This window comes from Lucilia sericata, unplaced genomic scaffold, assembly GCF_015586225.1.
Source record: "Lucilia sericata isolate MDLA Ls3-8-SP2 unplaced genomic scaffold, ASM1558622v1 Contig001503F_arrow, whole genome shotgun sequence".
NCBI classification, from domain to species: Eukaryota; Metazoa; Arthropoda; class Insecta; order Diptera; family Calliphoridae; genus Lucilia; species Lucilia sericata.
The window spans coordinates 23,782-42,500 of NW_023995430.1; the positions used below are offsets into that span (position 1 = coordinate 23,782).

Genomic DNA, 18,719 nt, shown 5'->3' on the forward strand with positions numbered 1-18,719 from the left:
AGTGGCGATTGTTTAAATTGGAATGCAATGATCTCTCAAATTCCAGAATTACTTCTTGTTTTCAGTTAAAGGAGAATGTATAAACATCAAATCTGAAGAAATACCACAAGGCCTCTATCGAACCTGTTGTGCGCTCCTTTACCAGTGCATCGGGTGGGATTCGAACCCACCACCTCCGGTCTACAGACTAGAACACTGACCAATAATCTACCGGAGGCCACTCTTGTTTTTAGGATATTCAAACATTGTTCATTCAAAATGAATCTAATCTTCTGTAAAAGTCCGATTTCCTCAACATTTTCCTTCATTCTATTTCCATTTGGAACATTGTTTCAGAATTAAGTTCAGTTTCAGAATTCAGTTTCTCAATGAACTTATTTTCAATGGGACTCATCGGCTTCATTTGCTAGAGTGTATGTGAGTTTTCTTCCATGACTTGAGTCCGATCGTTTCCAAATGGTATTATTCTCTACGAATCTCCTTTTACTTCTTGATATCTTTTTCATCGAATAGACATTGATCATTCTCTTAAACATCTGCTTCATCATATTCAAACGATTCCTTCACTTCATATTTCCCCTTGAGGATTCTTTCCCGATACTCTAAATCAATTTCATTCCTTCTAGCTTTTTGGGACTCTCAATTCAATACTATCCTTGATCGATCTTATTGCACTGTCATTAAAGTAAAATTACACTTCGATCTTATTTTTCAAGGGGTACTCTCAGCTCCTTCTTGATAACTCATTAGATATCAACTCGATATCGCTCATTGAGAGTGCATTACTTCAGTGTGATTAAAACGATCATCAAACGATGTTTAGTAAAGTTCAATTACATCTATCCTTCATATGAACTCTTTACGGAACTGAATCTTTAAAATATGATAAAGATTTGCACAAAAACTTTCTCCCTCTCTCTCTAAGATATGACAGTTGTAATAAATTTAAAGTTCTACTAACACAATGATTAATAAAACTTTAAATTTGATAGTCGCTATTTTCATAGAATCCGCAGCTTACTTTCAATTTAGGTTTTTTTTTTATAAATCTCTTTACTTTAGGTGAACTGGCCAAAAACGGTTATAGGACACGTCATCAATGTATACTGGACACATTGGAAGGTTATACACATTCATCGGACGTGCCTAATCGCATACCAGACACAGAATATGTCGGAAACTTTGAAACGCTAATCCCACATAGAATGTCTTGGTCAAGCGGAACATTGGAGCAAATACCAGTAGGAAAAGTGGGCCTGGGGTTCTATATTGAAGACCCAGAAACAGAAATATACCACCGTTTACCTAATCATAACACAAGCTTCCAGACAGAAGTACGAGCATTAACGGAATGTGTAAATTGGATTAGAATAAATATGGCGCCCACAGGGCTTAATATATTTACCGACAGCCAGAAGGCAATTAGGGCGATATCAGGTGATAGAATTAAATCTAAGACCGTATTGGATTGTAAGAAAGCTTTAACTGAATACTCTCCCAGAGGTAAGGTTTACATCATATGGGTACCAGGCCACTCGGGAGTAGTCGGCAACGAAAGGGCGAATGTAATAGCTTTAAAGGGAAGGGAGCTCGATGTAGTTAACCTGACAAACGCAAAACCATTCGACGCAACAAAAGCTGAATTAAAAATATGGATGAGAGAATCCCATAAGGCCTCTTGGAATAATGAAACGGTGGGTAGAACCACAAAAATTCTATGGTACGTATTCTGAGTGGACACACAGGATTACGTGCACATCTATACAAAATTGGACGTGCGGATTCAGACGAATGTAGAGCATGTGGAGAGGACAGTGAAACTCTGGAGCACTTTCTTTGCCACTGTCAAGCATTCGTCGAAGTTAGATCCAAGTATGTTGGAAGTGATGTTATTCCGGAAATAACATTCTTAACCAACACTGATTGGAAGATTCTTAGGAATTACTTCGAGGAAACTGAGTTTCTGAACATGGAAAAATAATACATTCAGTGAACAATTTTTTTCATGAATTGGTGCGCACAACAGGCCCGATGGTGGCCTAGGTGTATTTCTTCGGATTTGATGTAGTATACATCCTCCTATCAACCTAACCTAACCTATAAATCTCATTTAATCTTCTTTGTTAACATTACATTTCTATTATTTACCAAACTAATTATCATGTTTGACGTACTTTTTTTTTCCAAATTTACATAATTTGTTTAAAAATGTAATTGTTTTCTTTCCTTAGGGTTGCTTACAGCACAACTTTTTTTTTTTTAATTTTGACAATAATTGATAACATTGCTCTAGTTTTTTTGTTTCTTTTTCACTTTTCGATTTCAATTCCCATAGAGATTATGTTTTTTTAAATCCATTATTTTTTTTTGCCCTGATGCAATCTTTTTTCATGTTTCTTTTTTGGTATTTTTGTCGTTGACCATTTTCATTTCTTTTGTGAAATTTCGTAACAATTATGAGTATGTTGTATAGAGAGTTTAAGTATGGGATTATTTTGATTTAATTTTATCACCACCAAAATTCAATTCTCTAACATAAAGACGACTAGTGTAAATTTGTTACTAACAGATGGCCAGTTTTGTTTAAAACAGGAACAGATGTTGTCTCAATTTTGGTTAAATTCTAATTGGAATTGTTTTTTTTTTCTTTTATGTTTGAAGTGAGAGTGTTACAATTTCTAATTAAATTTTAAGCATAAGGAGTATTTTGAATGTGTTTTGGAAGGATTTTAATTAAAATAAAGTTTGGGAGTCTCAATAGTATATTGGGAAATTGAAACGCAATGTCTTTCTAATTTAAGATAATTGGTAAGTGCATCTAGCCATGTTACGTTTGATGTTAAAAACTCCAGAGTTTGGACTTTGCACGTCATTATAATGATGGAACAGAACTGTAATTAAACTTGATAGATTGACCAGAAAATGGGACCAACAAGTAATGAAAATCGCACTATGCAAGTCATGATAATAGGGAAGAGCACATCGTCTCTAGTGTTTAGAAATCACCAGGTGATCGATTAGCAGACTTAAGCTATCAGTATTGCAAAAGGAAGAGATCATTTCTCACTCTCCATTCCAAAACCAGTGTTTTTCTAAAATCAAATCAATTATTCTCTCGAAGCAAAACATTTCAAACTTCTGATCTTTAACCAACACAAACTTGGTCTTTCATTCATCAATTACCAGAGAACTTTTGAATCATTGTTGCAGAAGAGAGGAGAGTGTTTCCTGTAAACGATTAGCTCTTTCCTGTAAACGATTAACTTTTTCCTGTAAACGATTAGCTCTTCAAGAAGTCATAGGATCTTTAAGGAACATAAGATAGACATCCAATCTGATGTATAGTATTAAGAACATATACCTGGATTTTGATTCAGCATCTTACTAATCCAATTAACCGATCGAGTTTAGTAGTGATCGATTTGCAAACTTAAGCTATCAGTTCTGCAAAAATCTTCTAAAATCAAATCGATTATTCTCTCGAAGCAAAACATTTCAAACTTCTGATCTTTAACCAACACAAACTTGGTCTTTCATTCATCAATTACCAGAGAACTTTTGAAGCATTGTTTGCAGAAGAGAGGAGAGTGTTTCTTCAAGAAGTCATAGGATCTTTAAGGAACATAAGGTGGACATCCAATCTGATGTATAGTATTAAGAACCTATACCTGGATTTTTATTTAGCACTTCTCTTACTAATCCAATTAACCGATCGAGTTTAGTAGTATGCAAACTGATCATTAGATGATCGGCAAGAAGACTTAAGCTTCATTCCAACAGTTACTGTCGTCAGAGAGGAGGAGATGGTTTATCACAATCTCTGTTCTTTAGTCAAGTCAGAATCGATTTGGTAAAACTTTCAGGTTGAAACCCCTTGGGAATCAACATGTTTTCATTCCTCTTTACTAATGTTCTTTTGCCACTCCGAGTGGAATTAAATCTAAATGAAGTAAGATTTTGGCTTTCCTCCAGAAGGATAAGAGAGTTATTGTGCTTCCCTGTGAATGATAAGCTCTTTACGAACATTAAATGGACATCACATCTGAGATGTGAATAACCTGACTGTAGATCACATCTGAGGTGTGAATAACCTAGGCCCAAATTACGATACCGTTCGAAATCTCAATAGAATCTAAATTGAGATTCCGATCGATATCGTATGCCATAATTTGGACCCTGACTGTACTCATCATACTAGCATTAGGCCTTAATCCAGTGTCAACTGAGAACCGAGTGATCGATATGAATGGAAGCAGATTTTCACAATCTCTGTTCTTAATCAAATTAGATTTGGGCTTCTCTCCATCAATTACTGTCAGAGCTGTAAGAAAACACTTTTTCACATTCTCTGTTCTTTTATCAAGATTTTTCTCCAACATTAAATGTCAAAGCTGCTAATATTAAACCAAGGAAGAGACAGTTTTTCATCCTCAAGAATTACTGTTGTTATTGAAGTACTGCTTTCTTCACGGAATTCTTCTTCCATCAATACCAGTTGCACAACTGTGGTTGCAGTTTTTGCCAATGTCTTTACACAGACTTTCCTCGACGAAGATTCTGAGGTATCAAGAACGAACATGACAAGCGGGATCTTGCACTTTTCGATCAGATTTTTAACTTTAATCGAAAAAGTGTATCAATCTAGAGTCCACCAACTCCAAAATTTCTTTCGAAGTAACACTTTGGAAACTTCATCGATAACTTGAGACAAGTATTGACATCTTTGAAATCTTGTGGACGTCTTAACTAATGTGTGGACGTTAAAACGAAAATTGGGTAAACGATTTAAGATCTATGGATCTTCTTTTAAATAGATTAGATAGATCTAGGGAAGTTTTTATAATTTTGAAAACTTTAAACAAGAATTAACAACTTAGAAATTCTATTTAATAATTTAAAAGTCTAGAACGATTTAACAAAGTGCAATTGTTTTAAAACTCGAAACGAATCAAATTTCTTAAATACATTCTTAAAAATAAAAATCATAAATATTTACCCCAGATAAAAGAAAACGTATTTTTAAATTATGCGGATAGGCGGTGGCCGTTGCACCCGTTACACATATGCCGGCCGACGATGAGGAACATGAGGCAGGTGAAGCTGAAGCCGATATAGTTGACAGCGAAGAAGGCGATGAAGAGGCAGATGTATGATGATGCTGACTATGATGATGATTATGATGATCACGTTCTTTATCACCACCCCTATCACGATGTTCACGATGATGTTCGCGATGTTCTCTTCTTTCACTTCTATGCTCACGATCATGATCTTTATCACGATGCTCACGATCACTGCGATGTTCACGATGTTTTTTATCCTTTTCACGTTTTTCACGCTTCTTTTTCTTGTGCTTACGACTCTCTTTATAGTCCATCATTTCGATATTATTGTTATTCGATTCCATGGCTACGACAGTAAAGGCAGCTTCTATGGTGGTGCCATTGGTAGCTGTTGTTGATGTTGTGGATGGTGGTGGAGCTAATTGATCATTTTCATCATGTGGCGGTGTAGTATCCATGGCTGTTATACCCGTTACTAGAGTGCTGGACTTTTGTTGATTTCCCGTATCCACCGTAGTATCCATCATCATCATTTTGAATGCGGGGGAGAGGGTTAGGCAAACTTTTTTTTTTTTTATTTTTAAAATTAGTTTGTTTTTCCTTTTTTTTTAGTTTTTGTGTTAAAAAATATCACAGTTATCTTTTTATAATATTACTCTGCTTTTTATTATTCAGTGATTTTTTTACTTTCTCTTTTAGAGTATTTTCTCTCTTTGTTTAATTTATTTTAATAATTAAGAGAAATTAATATGATTCTTAAAAATATACTTAAACGTGCATTCATGTTGTTTTAACTTTTTACACTTTTTTGTAAATATTTTAATATTAATAGATTTCTTTATAAATTATAGGGTTTCTTGTTAATTTTTGTTTTTTTTTATAATTATTTTGTTACAGACTTTTTAAGAGGCAGTTTTGTTTTTTGAACATTTTTAGGTTACTACCTTTATTATTGGTATTATTTTTCTTGATTTTTCTTTTAGGTTATTTTTTTTTTTGCTTTTTATTATTGTTGTTGTTTTTTTTTTTGTATATGGTTAACAAAAAAAAACATATCAAAGAAGAATCTGTGATGTCTGGCTGTTATAGTAAATGTTGCTGTTGCTATTGTTTTTATTATTGTTGTACAACATACATATTTTTCTTTTTGTTTTTCTTTCTTTTACTCTTTTTTGCTTTATTTTATGCTTTTTTTTAGGTTGGCGACGTTGATATTTTACTTTTAAATACAATAACAACAACAAATAGCAGAAGAAGCACAAAAAACACTTTTAATACAATTCAATGGCCTTTAAATGATTATGGTTGGTTTTGGAGCTTATAGGGTATCCATCCATCCAACTATCCAACCGCCAACGACAACAACAATTTTATAAAAAACACACGAAATCACAAAAATATACACTAATACAAAAATTTAAGACAATTGACGTAGAGTTGAGTTTTGTTGCTGTTGTTATGTTGGCAGCAGCAGCAGCATAAAACACGGGTAAAAGAAAAAAAATATTGAAAACGTCAGTAGTTTTAGTGCCAGCAGTATAAACAAGAAAATCACTTTGAAAGAAAAACTCCAAAAAATTAAATCACAGCCATCAGCAACTCCAAATTTTATTTAAAAAAAACACACACACTTTTTTATTCGTTTTTATTCCGACAATAATAATGACAAGCAGGAGATCAAAAAAAAGCACACACACACGAGTTTTTTTTTTTGTGGATTTAGTAACAAAATAAATTGTTTTTGTTTTTTATATGTGATAAAACAAAAAAGTAAATGAAAAAAATAAAATAAGAAACAATTAACATTTAATGACGAGCGCGCGTTTTATATTATAAAAATTTTACGTTTTAATGCTGCGTCTGTGGCTAAACGACTGACTGACAGTTGAGTTGGTTGGCATAGAAAAATATCATGAGAGAACATTCACACACTCATTCTCTCTCAATTGTATGCTGGTTTTTTTTTATGCTCTCTCAAACATAAACTCACACTCTCATTGAAAGGTAAATACACAGAAAAGAATAACAAACAGGAGTAAAAATAACAACTAGTCGTTTATTAACCTAAAATTAAGAAGTGAGTTAGTCATGTTTTGAAGTTGCCAGATTTGTTGAAAAATAACAATCACTATCTTTTGGAATAAGTGATAATTTCTGCAATTTAGATTGAGATTTCAGCCACAAGAAGAGTAATAAACTGCATATATGTTAAATATATGCGAATTTTGGGGGTTTAACCCTGTACCTCGATCCGAAAAATATTCGAAAAACGAAATTTTTTGTTTTTGAATCGATTTGCAGAGTGATTCTCAGTACTGACGTAAAATATGCTGTTTATGGTGATCAATTCCTATCCACACCAATAGCCAAAACTACCAAGCTAATGATATATAAAAGTAGTTGGTTTTTAGAAGTCGGACATCTCTATATGAGATGAAGAAAATTTCCGAAATGGGACTCTTACATGATTTCAAATCACTTTTTTTAATGACAATACGAATGTATAGGGACTTCACTTGGGTCAGAGTAAACCCCTTTCTTGGTATAAACCTCTACCAGCTATTGAATCTCGAAGATCATACGATGAAAAACGATTAACTTTAATCATCTTCTTTAGTAAACATCTCACGAGCTCATTGTTGGAGGGAACATAATAGAGGAGTTTAGAGAATTCATCCCTTTTGGACTAAAGGAAGAAACGGACGTTTACCTTTTCTTCACTTAGGACTGAGTAGACCTCTTTCTTGGTATAAACTTCTACCAGGTTTTGCATTTATTGATCATGTGATGAAAAAATATCAACTTTGATCATTTCTTTTAGTAAACATCCCACGAGTAGACCCAAAACTCCAAAACTTGTGCAAAAACAAAGAGGAAACAATCATTCCTTTCTAACCAGACATTGGAAGAGGTTCCTAAGGTTCCTGATAGTTATTTCGGATTTTCTTGATGGGTGTTAAAATATTAGTGCAGTTTTCCCTTGAATTTATTTATTTGTCCAGTGATGTGGCATCACTGAGTTGCACATTGCAGACAGTGGAGAAATAAATGCAATCAAACTAAAGTGTGAGAGTAAACAAATTTAATTAACAGGGTTGGGTATTATTGAATGACAAAACATAACGAAAAAAACGCCAAATAAAACAAAATATAAAACTTAATATGTAAATTTTAAAGGGTTAAAACACTCAGGAAATTAAATAAGTAAAACCAAAGAATATATGTATAATACACAGAATGTGCGTCTTATACAAGATAAATTTTCAATAGCGGGTCCTAACACATACAGAATACGTGTAAATCATAACAACCCGCACGTCGAGATGGGTATTCTTATAATAAATAATATTGTAATAATATATGTATAACAAAGAAAATTATTTAATAATGAATAATTTAAATAGACACAAAAGCTAAAAGACACAAATTGACTTATAAGTTTTCGCAATGAAAACCTCTAAAAACTCGCTAAATACGCAACACTTAAATCAACTGCATTTCTTGTTAAAGAACACAAAGCTTGTGCAAATTAACTAACTCAGGAATAATTCTGAAAAAAAAAAACTTGGTGGTTGCTTAAACTGATGAAGAGATGGTTGGGATGCCATAAGCAGGAGAGAGCAGGAGATTATAAGCAATAATTTTTTAAAAAATCTCTTTTTTGTTCTAGATTGCAGCCACTCATACACGTGCAATAAACGAAAAACTCGCAAAATGCACATTTTTTGGCTTAGCAATCTCTTTCTCTCGTGTTTTTTTTTCTGCTCTCTCCAAACACACTATTACAAAATTTTCCCATAAGCATGGCCAATAAAGAAAAGCAAATAAAAAACTTCAAATCAAATAAAATTGTATGAAACAAAAACATAGACATTGCCGGTTTCTACAATCTGCACGTAGGCACAATGACGGCACACACATACAATATTTTTCCCTCAATACCTTTTGTTATTCTTATACCCATAGTAGTGTGTATAGACAAAAAAAATACATATTAAAGAAATAACAATAAAAACTGGCAACAGCAGCAACAACAAAGTCTTGTACAGTTGTGGTAAGAAATGTACTAAAAATAAATACAAATGAAATGTATAACCCCCTCCCAATAATAAAGATGCCAGACAGATATTAGTCAAGTTAGCACAAGAAAATGGAAAAAAGCTTAAAAAACTGCCAGGGTTTCCCAACTCTTGAAAAATCTAATCTAGCGGACGCTTACAGATATTTTCATGTTTACCTGCGAAAAAACATAGGGAAGAGAAAGATATATGTACATATGTATACGGAACTTGTTGCTATTGATTCACGACACAAGAATTGCACTTCCTTTCCACGACAGGAGAATCTGAAAATGCGAAAGCAAGTCATTTAAAATCTCTACATATGGTCAACGATCTAACGGTATTGCCATTAGGAAGACTCATCCCATGTCGTCTCCACTAGGTTCTCAACATAAAGCTGTATTCCGAGAGAAACTTCCAGTGTAAATGATTCACTTGCTCGCACAATTTATCACATACACACTGTAGATATAATGCGTGTTAGGTTTTAAACAGTAGATGTGAAAAGATCATGTAGAAATGGAACTCTTTGTTTAACTTCTTGAACTTTAACTATTACGAAATTCATGCGAAATAATGCGTTCTCTGAATTCATTACTTATATCGTTTTAAAATCAACGTATTCTCATGTAAATGATTCACTTGTTCGCATAAGTTATCACAGACTGAACAAGAACCGAACTAGAACTGAACTAGATCTGAACTAGAACTGAACTAGAACTGAACTAGAACTGAACTAGAACTAAACTAGAACTGAACTAGAACTGAACTAGAACTGAACTAGAACTGAACTAGAACTGAACTAGAACTGAACTAGAACTGAACTGAACTAGAACTGAACTAGAACTGAACTAGAACTGAACTGAACTAGAACTGAACTATACTTCTGTCCCCAAATGTGTCTTAGAGCTTCTCCGACTTTTCGAGTTCATCAATGCACCTTTCAGGGTATCTTTGCTATGATGAGAGGAGCTTTGCGTAATATTAAATCCAAGTTGGGGGATTTGACTCTTATCGAGTGGCTTCTGGTCGAGATCCAGTGTCCTTGGCTGAGATGGAATTTTTCGATTTTACAGACCTTATATCTTGAAAACTTGATGTGATGGTGAAATTCGTGTGCAGCGCTGCTCAAATCTTTTAGAAAAGAATGCCTTGCTCTTTGTAGGTTAAAAATTTGTTGACCTGTGTTTTATCAATTGCCCAGTTTTTGCACACAAAAAATCGCCAAAATTGATCGAAAATATTAACAAATCTGGCAAATCGTTTTTACAGCCAATATCAATAACAATCAAAGAGAGCAATAGTAGTAACAAATTGCAAAAAAGAGCAATGATAAATAGAGAGTTGTACCTATAAAGAAGTGACTTTTTACTTTTGCTAATAGAGAGAACGAATTTTAATAAAACTTTATGTTTTAAAGTTTTTATTTTAACTTTAAATAAATACTAAATAGTTATTTAAAGTTAAGAAGAAAAAAAAAAACTAGAAATCTTATCTTTAACTAAATATTTTTAACTAAAATCAAGATTATGACAGGAAGTTATAACAAAAAAAAAAAAACAACAAAACAACTTGTGTAAAAAATAACCAAGAAAATGTTGGAAAAAACAACAATACAAAAAAATAAATAAACACTAAATTAGAACACAGACAGAAAAACTACTTACAAATGTGTTTGAAACTAAAAAAAAAAATAAAAAAAAAAATTGGAAAAAAATACACACAAGACAAGACAAGTAAAAGAAATACAAATCATTTTAGTTATTTGTATGTTTGTGTGTATGTATGTCCAATGTCAGTGCCCTTTTCGGTTTCTTCTATATTTGTTCATTCTGTTATTATTTTGTTGTCGTTGCTGCTGTTGTTGTTAATAATAATACTGTCTTTTTGTCTGTCAGTTGCTGCTACTATTGCTATTTTAAGGCTTATAAATAGTTTTTGTTGTTATTGCTGTTTTTTACATTGCGTTTTTTGGTATAATACCTTTAGAATTGAATTTTATTAAATAAATATTGAATTTTATTAAAAATTAGTTGTTTTAACTATTTTTAATAAAGTTTTTCTTTATAATAATTTCCGTTTTATTTACAAACCTGTAATTCTAATGGTTGGCATCACTGTGAATAGTCATTAGTGTTTTTATTAAGAGCTGCCACATTGCAATATCTTAGAGCTACCAGAGTAGACGAACAATAATAGTCAAAGTTACAAAGATAGAGGGAAGAAATGCCAGTAAAGAATAAGGTTTTTAATTGTATCATTACTTAATAATAATAATGCAAATGCAGTTTATACAACTAACATGTTATTGCAGTTGTTGTTATTTGCTGTATTCATACAAAAGCGAAAAAATCTTATCGTCATCATCATTGTCATAATTGTCGTCACACAATTACGCTCGTTTACTTTAACTCACCAGGTGTATTAATCATACAGTTAAACATTGTTGTTGTTGTTGGTTTTTGTATTTGTACTATGCAATTACTGGTTTACGTTAGAGAGCGGTGTAGAGAGAGAGAGAGTTAGTTAGTGATTGAATGAATTGTTTGAGTGACATTTATGTATATTTTTCATTGTTTAAGTATTTTCATTTGATTAATTCTCAACTAATATTTCGTAATAAATGATTAGAAAAATTTCCCAATACTTTTAGGTAAACTTTATTAGATCACTGTTATTTATTTAAGATTTTAGGGCGATTATTGTTAAAAGGGTTATTTAAGTTTGCGTTTTAGTTTAAAGATAAATTCGGGGAATTTTTTTAATGACTTAATGGGATTGTTTATTTGTTATTTAAATTCTAGTAACTCATTTAACTTGCATTTTATATTGGCATATGATGTCAAACAATTTCGTTGGAGGGAAAAAAATTTCCCCCTTTAAAAGGGTTGAGATTTTAATTAATAAATTGTTAATAAAGAAGAAATACATATGCGGATATGACTCAAGCTACTAAGAAATATTAAAAAATCTTAAAATTAAGTATAATGATTAATTAGAAGTTTTTATAAAATATTTATATAGGAAAAACTTTGTTTTATAGAAAATATAAAAATCTTAATTTATAAAAAAAATATGTAAATTTCGATTTTTTACGAATGTTCGTACAAAATTTAAAGAAAACGTTAAAAGCTTTCGATTTGAAAAAATATTTCGGACAAATATTTCAATTTATGGACAAATTTCGTACAAAATTTGAGATTTTATGATAATTTTTGATTTATTGAAAATTTTCGTAAAAAAATAATAATTTTCGTTTTGAAAAAATTTTTTATTTTAAATTTTCGATTTAAAGATTTTTATCGGATAAATTTATTTTTATTTCACATATCAATTCAAAAATAATTTTCGCTAAATTTATTTTGAATTTTTAATAAATTTTTGATTAAAAACGAATTTCTGATAAATTAAATTTATGATTTATAGAGAATTTTGAATAAATTTATGCAAAATTTCTAATAAATTTTTAGATTTTCGTTTTTTTATTAATTTGTGATTTTTAGTGAATTATTAATAAATTTATTCAAAACATATGTTTAATTGTAAATTTGTACAGAAATACCGTAAAATTTTTATAGAAATTTTGATAAATTATTTATTTGTACCAAATTACTGTTAAATTCTCGTTTATACAGAATTTTTATATAAATTAATATAAAGTTGTGGAAAAAATCACAATTTTTGGTTTATTTTTTTACAAAATATTCTATAAATTCTTCATTTTTATAAGATTTTGATAAAAATGATATACAATTACTCGATTTATTCAAAATTCACGAAATTTTCTTAATTCATTTTAACATTGCTAAGGAATTTATGTTTTTCTGTTAAAACTTGCGATTTTATGTGTGTGCAAATAAGAAAAAGTTGGCAACATTTCATAAAGTTTATGAAAATAATAAAAGACTAATAACAACAAACAAACATAATAACAAATCTAACTGTGAGAGTTATAAAAACAAATACACTCTTATAAACATGTAGACAACATAAAAGGAGCAATATAGCAGGATAAACATGTAATAGCAAACAAGTCATAACAAAAAAAACGTAGCCAGACACATTGCCAGACATTTCAATAGCCTAAACAAAAAGAACAAAAAACAAATCCAAGCAAGGGATGACAAGACATAAAAGGTAACAAAAAAGTGGGAAGAAAACTCCCATTCTTATAAAAAAAAATTTAACAAAATAAAGGTAAAATTATTGCCAAATAATTTTGGAGGATTTTTTGAGCTGAAAGAAAATTGTCTTGTCAGCAAGCACGAACCCACAAAACTTTTAAATTTTGTTTTCTTTTAGAATTTTGAATATTTATTTTTTCTGCTGCATTTAACAGGTAGACCGGTAGAAGTAGCAATTTAAATAAAAATGCCTTAAATCCAATACTATATAAAAGTATACAATGAAAAGGGTTATAATTTGTTTAGATTGGCTTGAATTGTTGTTTCGTTGGTTGGTGGTTTCAATGGCTATTATTTGTCCGTCTGTTTGTCTGGCGGGCTGTTTGGGCTCACTAAATGCTTGATTTGTTTGTGTTATTTGTGGAGGTATGAGTGATTATGTGTGTGTGGCGGCTAAAGGTGCATACGTGATTTTGTTTAGGTCTCTAGTTGTAGGGACTACTCAGTTGCCACATAATGAAAATTATGCAAATAATAACTTCTAGAGTAAAATTTGAAATCAATTCTTTACTTTGATTTGAAAATTCTCGGTTTATTAATAAATTCTTTATTTATAGAGACTTTTTAGAAATATTCTCGTTTTACAGAGAACAATTTTATATATCAAAAAAAAATCGATTATGTATTTATCGAAAATTTCTTTTTAAATAGCGAATTTATCAAAAAACTTTCTATCAATCGATAGTTAATCGAAAATTCTTAATAGATCAAGAATTTATCGAAAATATTTTTATAAATATAGATTTTATCGAATATTTAGCTATAAATCAAGAAGTTATCGAAAATGTTTCTATAAATCTAGAATTTATCAAAATATTTCTCTATAAATCAAGAATTTATTTAACAGGATATTTTTTTATTCGAGAAAATGTTCGTCAGTTTTTTGTTTTAAATACTATTTTTCTTAAATTCTTGTTTTATAAAAAAAATTCAATAAATCATACGAAATTTCATTCAATTATAGAATTTTTGTTTAAATTTAAACAAAATTTTTAAAAAATTTTAGATTTTTAAAATAATGTTTAAAAAATCTGCAAAATTTTCGATAAATCCTTTATAATTTTTATAAAGATTTTTGATATACTCGTGAATTTTCAATAAATTTCTGAAAATTTTTGGAAAAAATTTAAAAATACACAATTTTCGATTAATCTATGTAAAATTAGATTAATACAAAACAAATTTTTGAGAAATTCTCGTTTTATTATAAATTTAATACAGAATTATTGTTAAGTTCTTGATTTATAGAGAATTTTTAATAAATGTATGCAAAATTTTTAAAAAATTCTCGATTTGTTGATTTTTGAAAATTTGATTTATAGAGAACTTTTCGATAAATTCGCGTTTTATAGAATTAATTTTAAAAATTTTTGATTTATAGAAAAAATGTTAATAAATGTTTAGATAAATTCTTGATTTATAGATTAATGTTCGATAAATGAGCAATTAATAGATTTTTTTAATTTCCTGATTTATATAGAAATTTTCGATAAATTCTTAATTTATAGTAAAATTTTTCGATTTAATTCTCAATTTATAAAGAAATTTATACAAAAATAAAACATAATTTTCGTTAAATTTATACAATTTATATATAAATATATAAATTTATATTTATGCAGAATTTTTGATACATTCGTTTATTATTTTTCAATTTATAGAGAATTTGGAAAAAAAATCGAGATTTTTTAAAGAATTTTTTATTAAGTCAAGTAAATTTTTGGATAAATTTTCGATATCTAGAAACATTTTTGATGAATTCTCGTTTTTTTAAAAAAAATTTCGATAAATTGTCGATTTATAAGGAAATTTTCTTTAAATTCTCAATTTATGGAAACATTTTGGAGAAGTTTTTTGTTTGTTTGTTTACATAAACAAATTTTGATAAAATTAGGCAGAAATTTCGATAAATTCTTAATTTATAACAATTTTTAAACCGAAAATTTGGGGAAAATATCATTATTACGTTTTTTGTTAACCTACAAATAAAACCGTCAATTGTATCACAAAATAAATGAATGACAAATCTGGCAACAATGATTGATTAAAGTAGAAATATGTAGTTGATAACACACACATGTATATGTAAATACACCTATGCACAAACAATGTATGCAACAACAGGGAAAAAAGAAGCAGCAGCAACAAAATAAATACCAAAAATGAAACTAAATAAAATTATGTATGAAAAAAAAGCAAAGTGTTTAAGGAGGGCGTTTTGTTTTTTTTTTTTTTTATTTATTTTTTTGTTCTGATATTACGAAGAAAAGTCTGAAATAAACAATTAAGGTAAAAATAAAATAAAAACAGAACAAAATAAAATAAAATATAAAACCCAGTATTAAATAAACAAGTTGCCTGCATTGCCAGACACGTGATTATGTCGGCAATAATATTTAAAGACAAAAACAACAATAACAACTTCAGCTTGTTATTAAAAACAACAATAAGTTGGGAGAGAGAAATATAAAATGTAAATTATGCAAATTATGACAGCAAATTAACGGTATTTCGTTTAGTTTTAAAACGTTTAAAGAATATTTTATCAAGTTGTTTTTGTTTCTTTTGTAATTATGTGTATTTATTCTTTTTTGATTAATTAACTAAAAATGTTGCAAGCTTAGTAGAAAAAAATAAAACTATTAATACAAATTATGTTTAAAGTTCAATACCATTTTAGTTTTATACAGTTTGTCTGAGTTCTTTAAATGGTTCTATTACCAAATTAGGGTTGCCATTAAAAAAAAATTTAACAAGATAAACTGGTTGGCAGAAGAAAGTTTTCTTGAATTTATCGCATACTTCATTATAAATCGATAATTTATCGAAAAATTTTCAAGAATATATAAAAAATGTTAATATTAATAGAGAATTTATTAAAAATTCTCCTATAAATCGAGAATATATAAAAATATTTCTCTATAAAATAAGAATTTATTTAAAATTTTTCTACAAATCGAGAATTTATCACGATTTTTCAAACATCTTTCTATAAATCAAGAACTTATTTAAAATCTATCAAAATATTTCTCTATAATCGAGAATTTATACAAAATTCTTCTTTAAATTGAGAATTTATCGAATATTTTTCTATAAATCGATAATTTATTAAAAATTCTTTTATAAATCGAGAATATATAAAAATATAAATATAAATTTTTCTATAAATCGATAATTTATTTACAATTTTTTTATAAATCGAGAATTTATTGAATTTTCTTCTATAAATCAAAAATTTATCAATATATTTCTCTATTAAACGAGAATTTATTGAAAATTCTTCTTTAAATCGAGAATTAATAGAGAGAATTGATGTAAAATTTTTCTTCGAGAATTTATCACGATTTTTTTAAATTTTTCTAAAAATATATTTCTCTATTAAACGAGAATTTATTGAAAATTCTTCTTTAAATCGAGAATTAATCGAAAACCTTTTTATACATCGAGAAATTATCTAGATATTTTGTTAATCTATTAATAAAAAATTTGTATAAATAGAGGATTGATCTAAAATTTTTCTTCGAGAATTTATCACGATTTTTTTAAATTTTTCTAAAAAACGAGAATTTATTGAATATTTATCTATAGATCGAGAATTTATCAAAATATTTCTCTATAAATCAAGATTTCATTAAAAGTACTGCTAAAATTTATCACGATTTTTTAAAACTTTTTATAAAAATTGAAAATTTATTTTGAATTTTACTATAAATCGAGAATTTATGTTACATTTTACTATAAATCGAGAATTTATTAAAAATTCTTCTATAAATAGAGAATTTATCAGAATATTTCTCTATAATTCGAATATTTCTTGAAAATTTTTCTATATTTTTTATAAATCAAGAATTTGTTTGAATTTTTTCCTAATAATCAAGAATATATTGAACATATTTCTACAAATCGTGAATTTTTCGAAATTTTTCTCTTTAATATAAGAATTTATTAAATAATTTATCTATTAATCGAGAATTTATCGTACATTTTTCTATAAATTGGGAATTTATTGAAAATTTCTAAATAAATCGATAATTTATCAAATATGTTTCAATAAATCAGAAATTTATTAAAAATTTTTCTATAAAACAAGAATTTATCGGGAATATTTTTATAAATCGAGAATTTGTCTCAAAAATTGCCATAAATCGCGAATTTATCTTAAATTTTGTCTCTAAATCGAGAAATTATTGGAAATTTTTCTAAAAACAAAAAAATTTTTGGAAAATTTTGGAAAAGGTTATGTAAAAATAGAGAATACAATTGGGTATTTATGTAAAATTTTTCTATAATTCAGAAATATTCAAACATTTTTCAATAAATCAAGAATTGTTCGCGAATGTTCAATAAATTTTTTTAAACTTTAGAATAAAACAAGAATTTATAGAATATTATATTAAAAATTATAAAAAGTTTTATAAAGACGAGAATTTATCGAAAATTATTTATAAATTTATCAAAATCGTAAAATATGTTTCGTAAATTCGAAAATTCTGTAAAAATATATTAAAAATTCTCTATATATATCGCGAGTTTATTGTAAATTTAAAAATTATTGTAAATCAAGATATTAGGAAAAATATTGAGTTAAAATTGAAAGTTTTGACTAACTTTTATAAAAATTCAAACAAATAAACCAATACTTTAATAAAAACTCCTACAGAAATCAACCCTTGTTTTTGAAATTTTTTTTCCAAATAATTTTTTGCAAAAATAACATAAAAAAATCAAACACGTGCTTAGTAAAACGATATCCTGCCGTTTTGTAATGAGTTTCCTAAACAACAAAACAAATTATAAAATGTATATGACTGTAATAAATTTTCAAAACAATAGAAAATGACAACAATATTTTTCTAAATGAAACTCCACTAAATTAAGGTGTCACAGTAGTTGTCAAAAAATATAAAGTAAAAGGTTAATAAAAGAAAAGTTTAAAAAAGGGAAAAACACACTTAACAGGCATAGAAGAAGAGATTCGTTTTGCTTTCAAGGTTATTAACTATAATTTTGTAAAAATATAAGAACAAAATTATTAGTAATATTGTCAACGTGCTGTTAACAACAATGCTGTGTGTTTATTACACACTTTGCACACGTTGCGACTTACAAAAAAACAACAGGGTTACAAATTTGCCTGACCCTGTGGGTGGTAAAAGTTATGAAATATGTAACAGCACCACCACTTGAGATTCGTAGTCTTTTCACCACTAAAACCACATAATGTGAGTTATATTATCTAGTTATTAAAATTTTCCAATTTCCTTAGTTTTCATATTTGAATAGAAAATTTCTTAAAAAAATACTTAAATAAGAAAAAACACAAGACTTACCTTTTTCGAGCTTTTTTCAATTTCTTTTTCAAAATCCGTTAAAGGCGTTAACGTAACGGTAACATCTTTAATAATATCGCG

The 18,719-nt window shown here is 28.4% G+C and overlaps 1 protein-coding gene across 1 annotated transcript in view; it reads right to left on the minus strand.

The window, feature by feature from the left end:
* Nucleotides 1-18,719, minus strand: part of LOC119611644 (serine-rich adhesin for platelets) — a 52,808-nt gene that overhangs the window by 23,011 nt on the left and 11,078 nt on the right. The window contains exon 5 of the mRNA XM_037967292.1: nucleotides 18,639-18,719. This exon is cut by the window's right edge and continues 7 nt beyond it. Coding sequence (XP_037823220.1) covers nucleotides 18,639-18,719 — 81 coding nt within the window. The remainder of the gene's footprint in view (nucleotides 1-18,638) is intronic.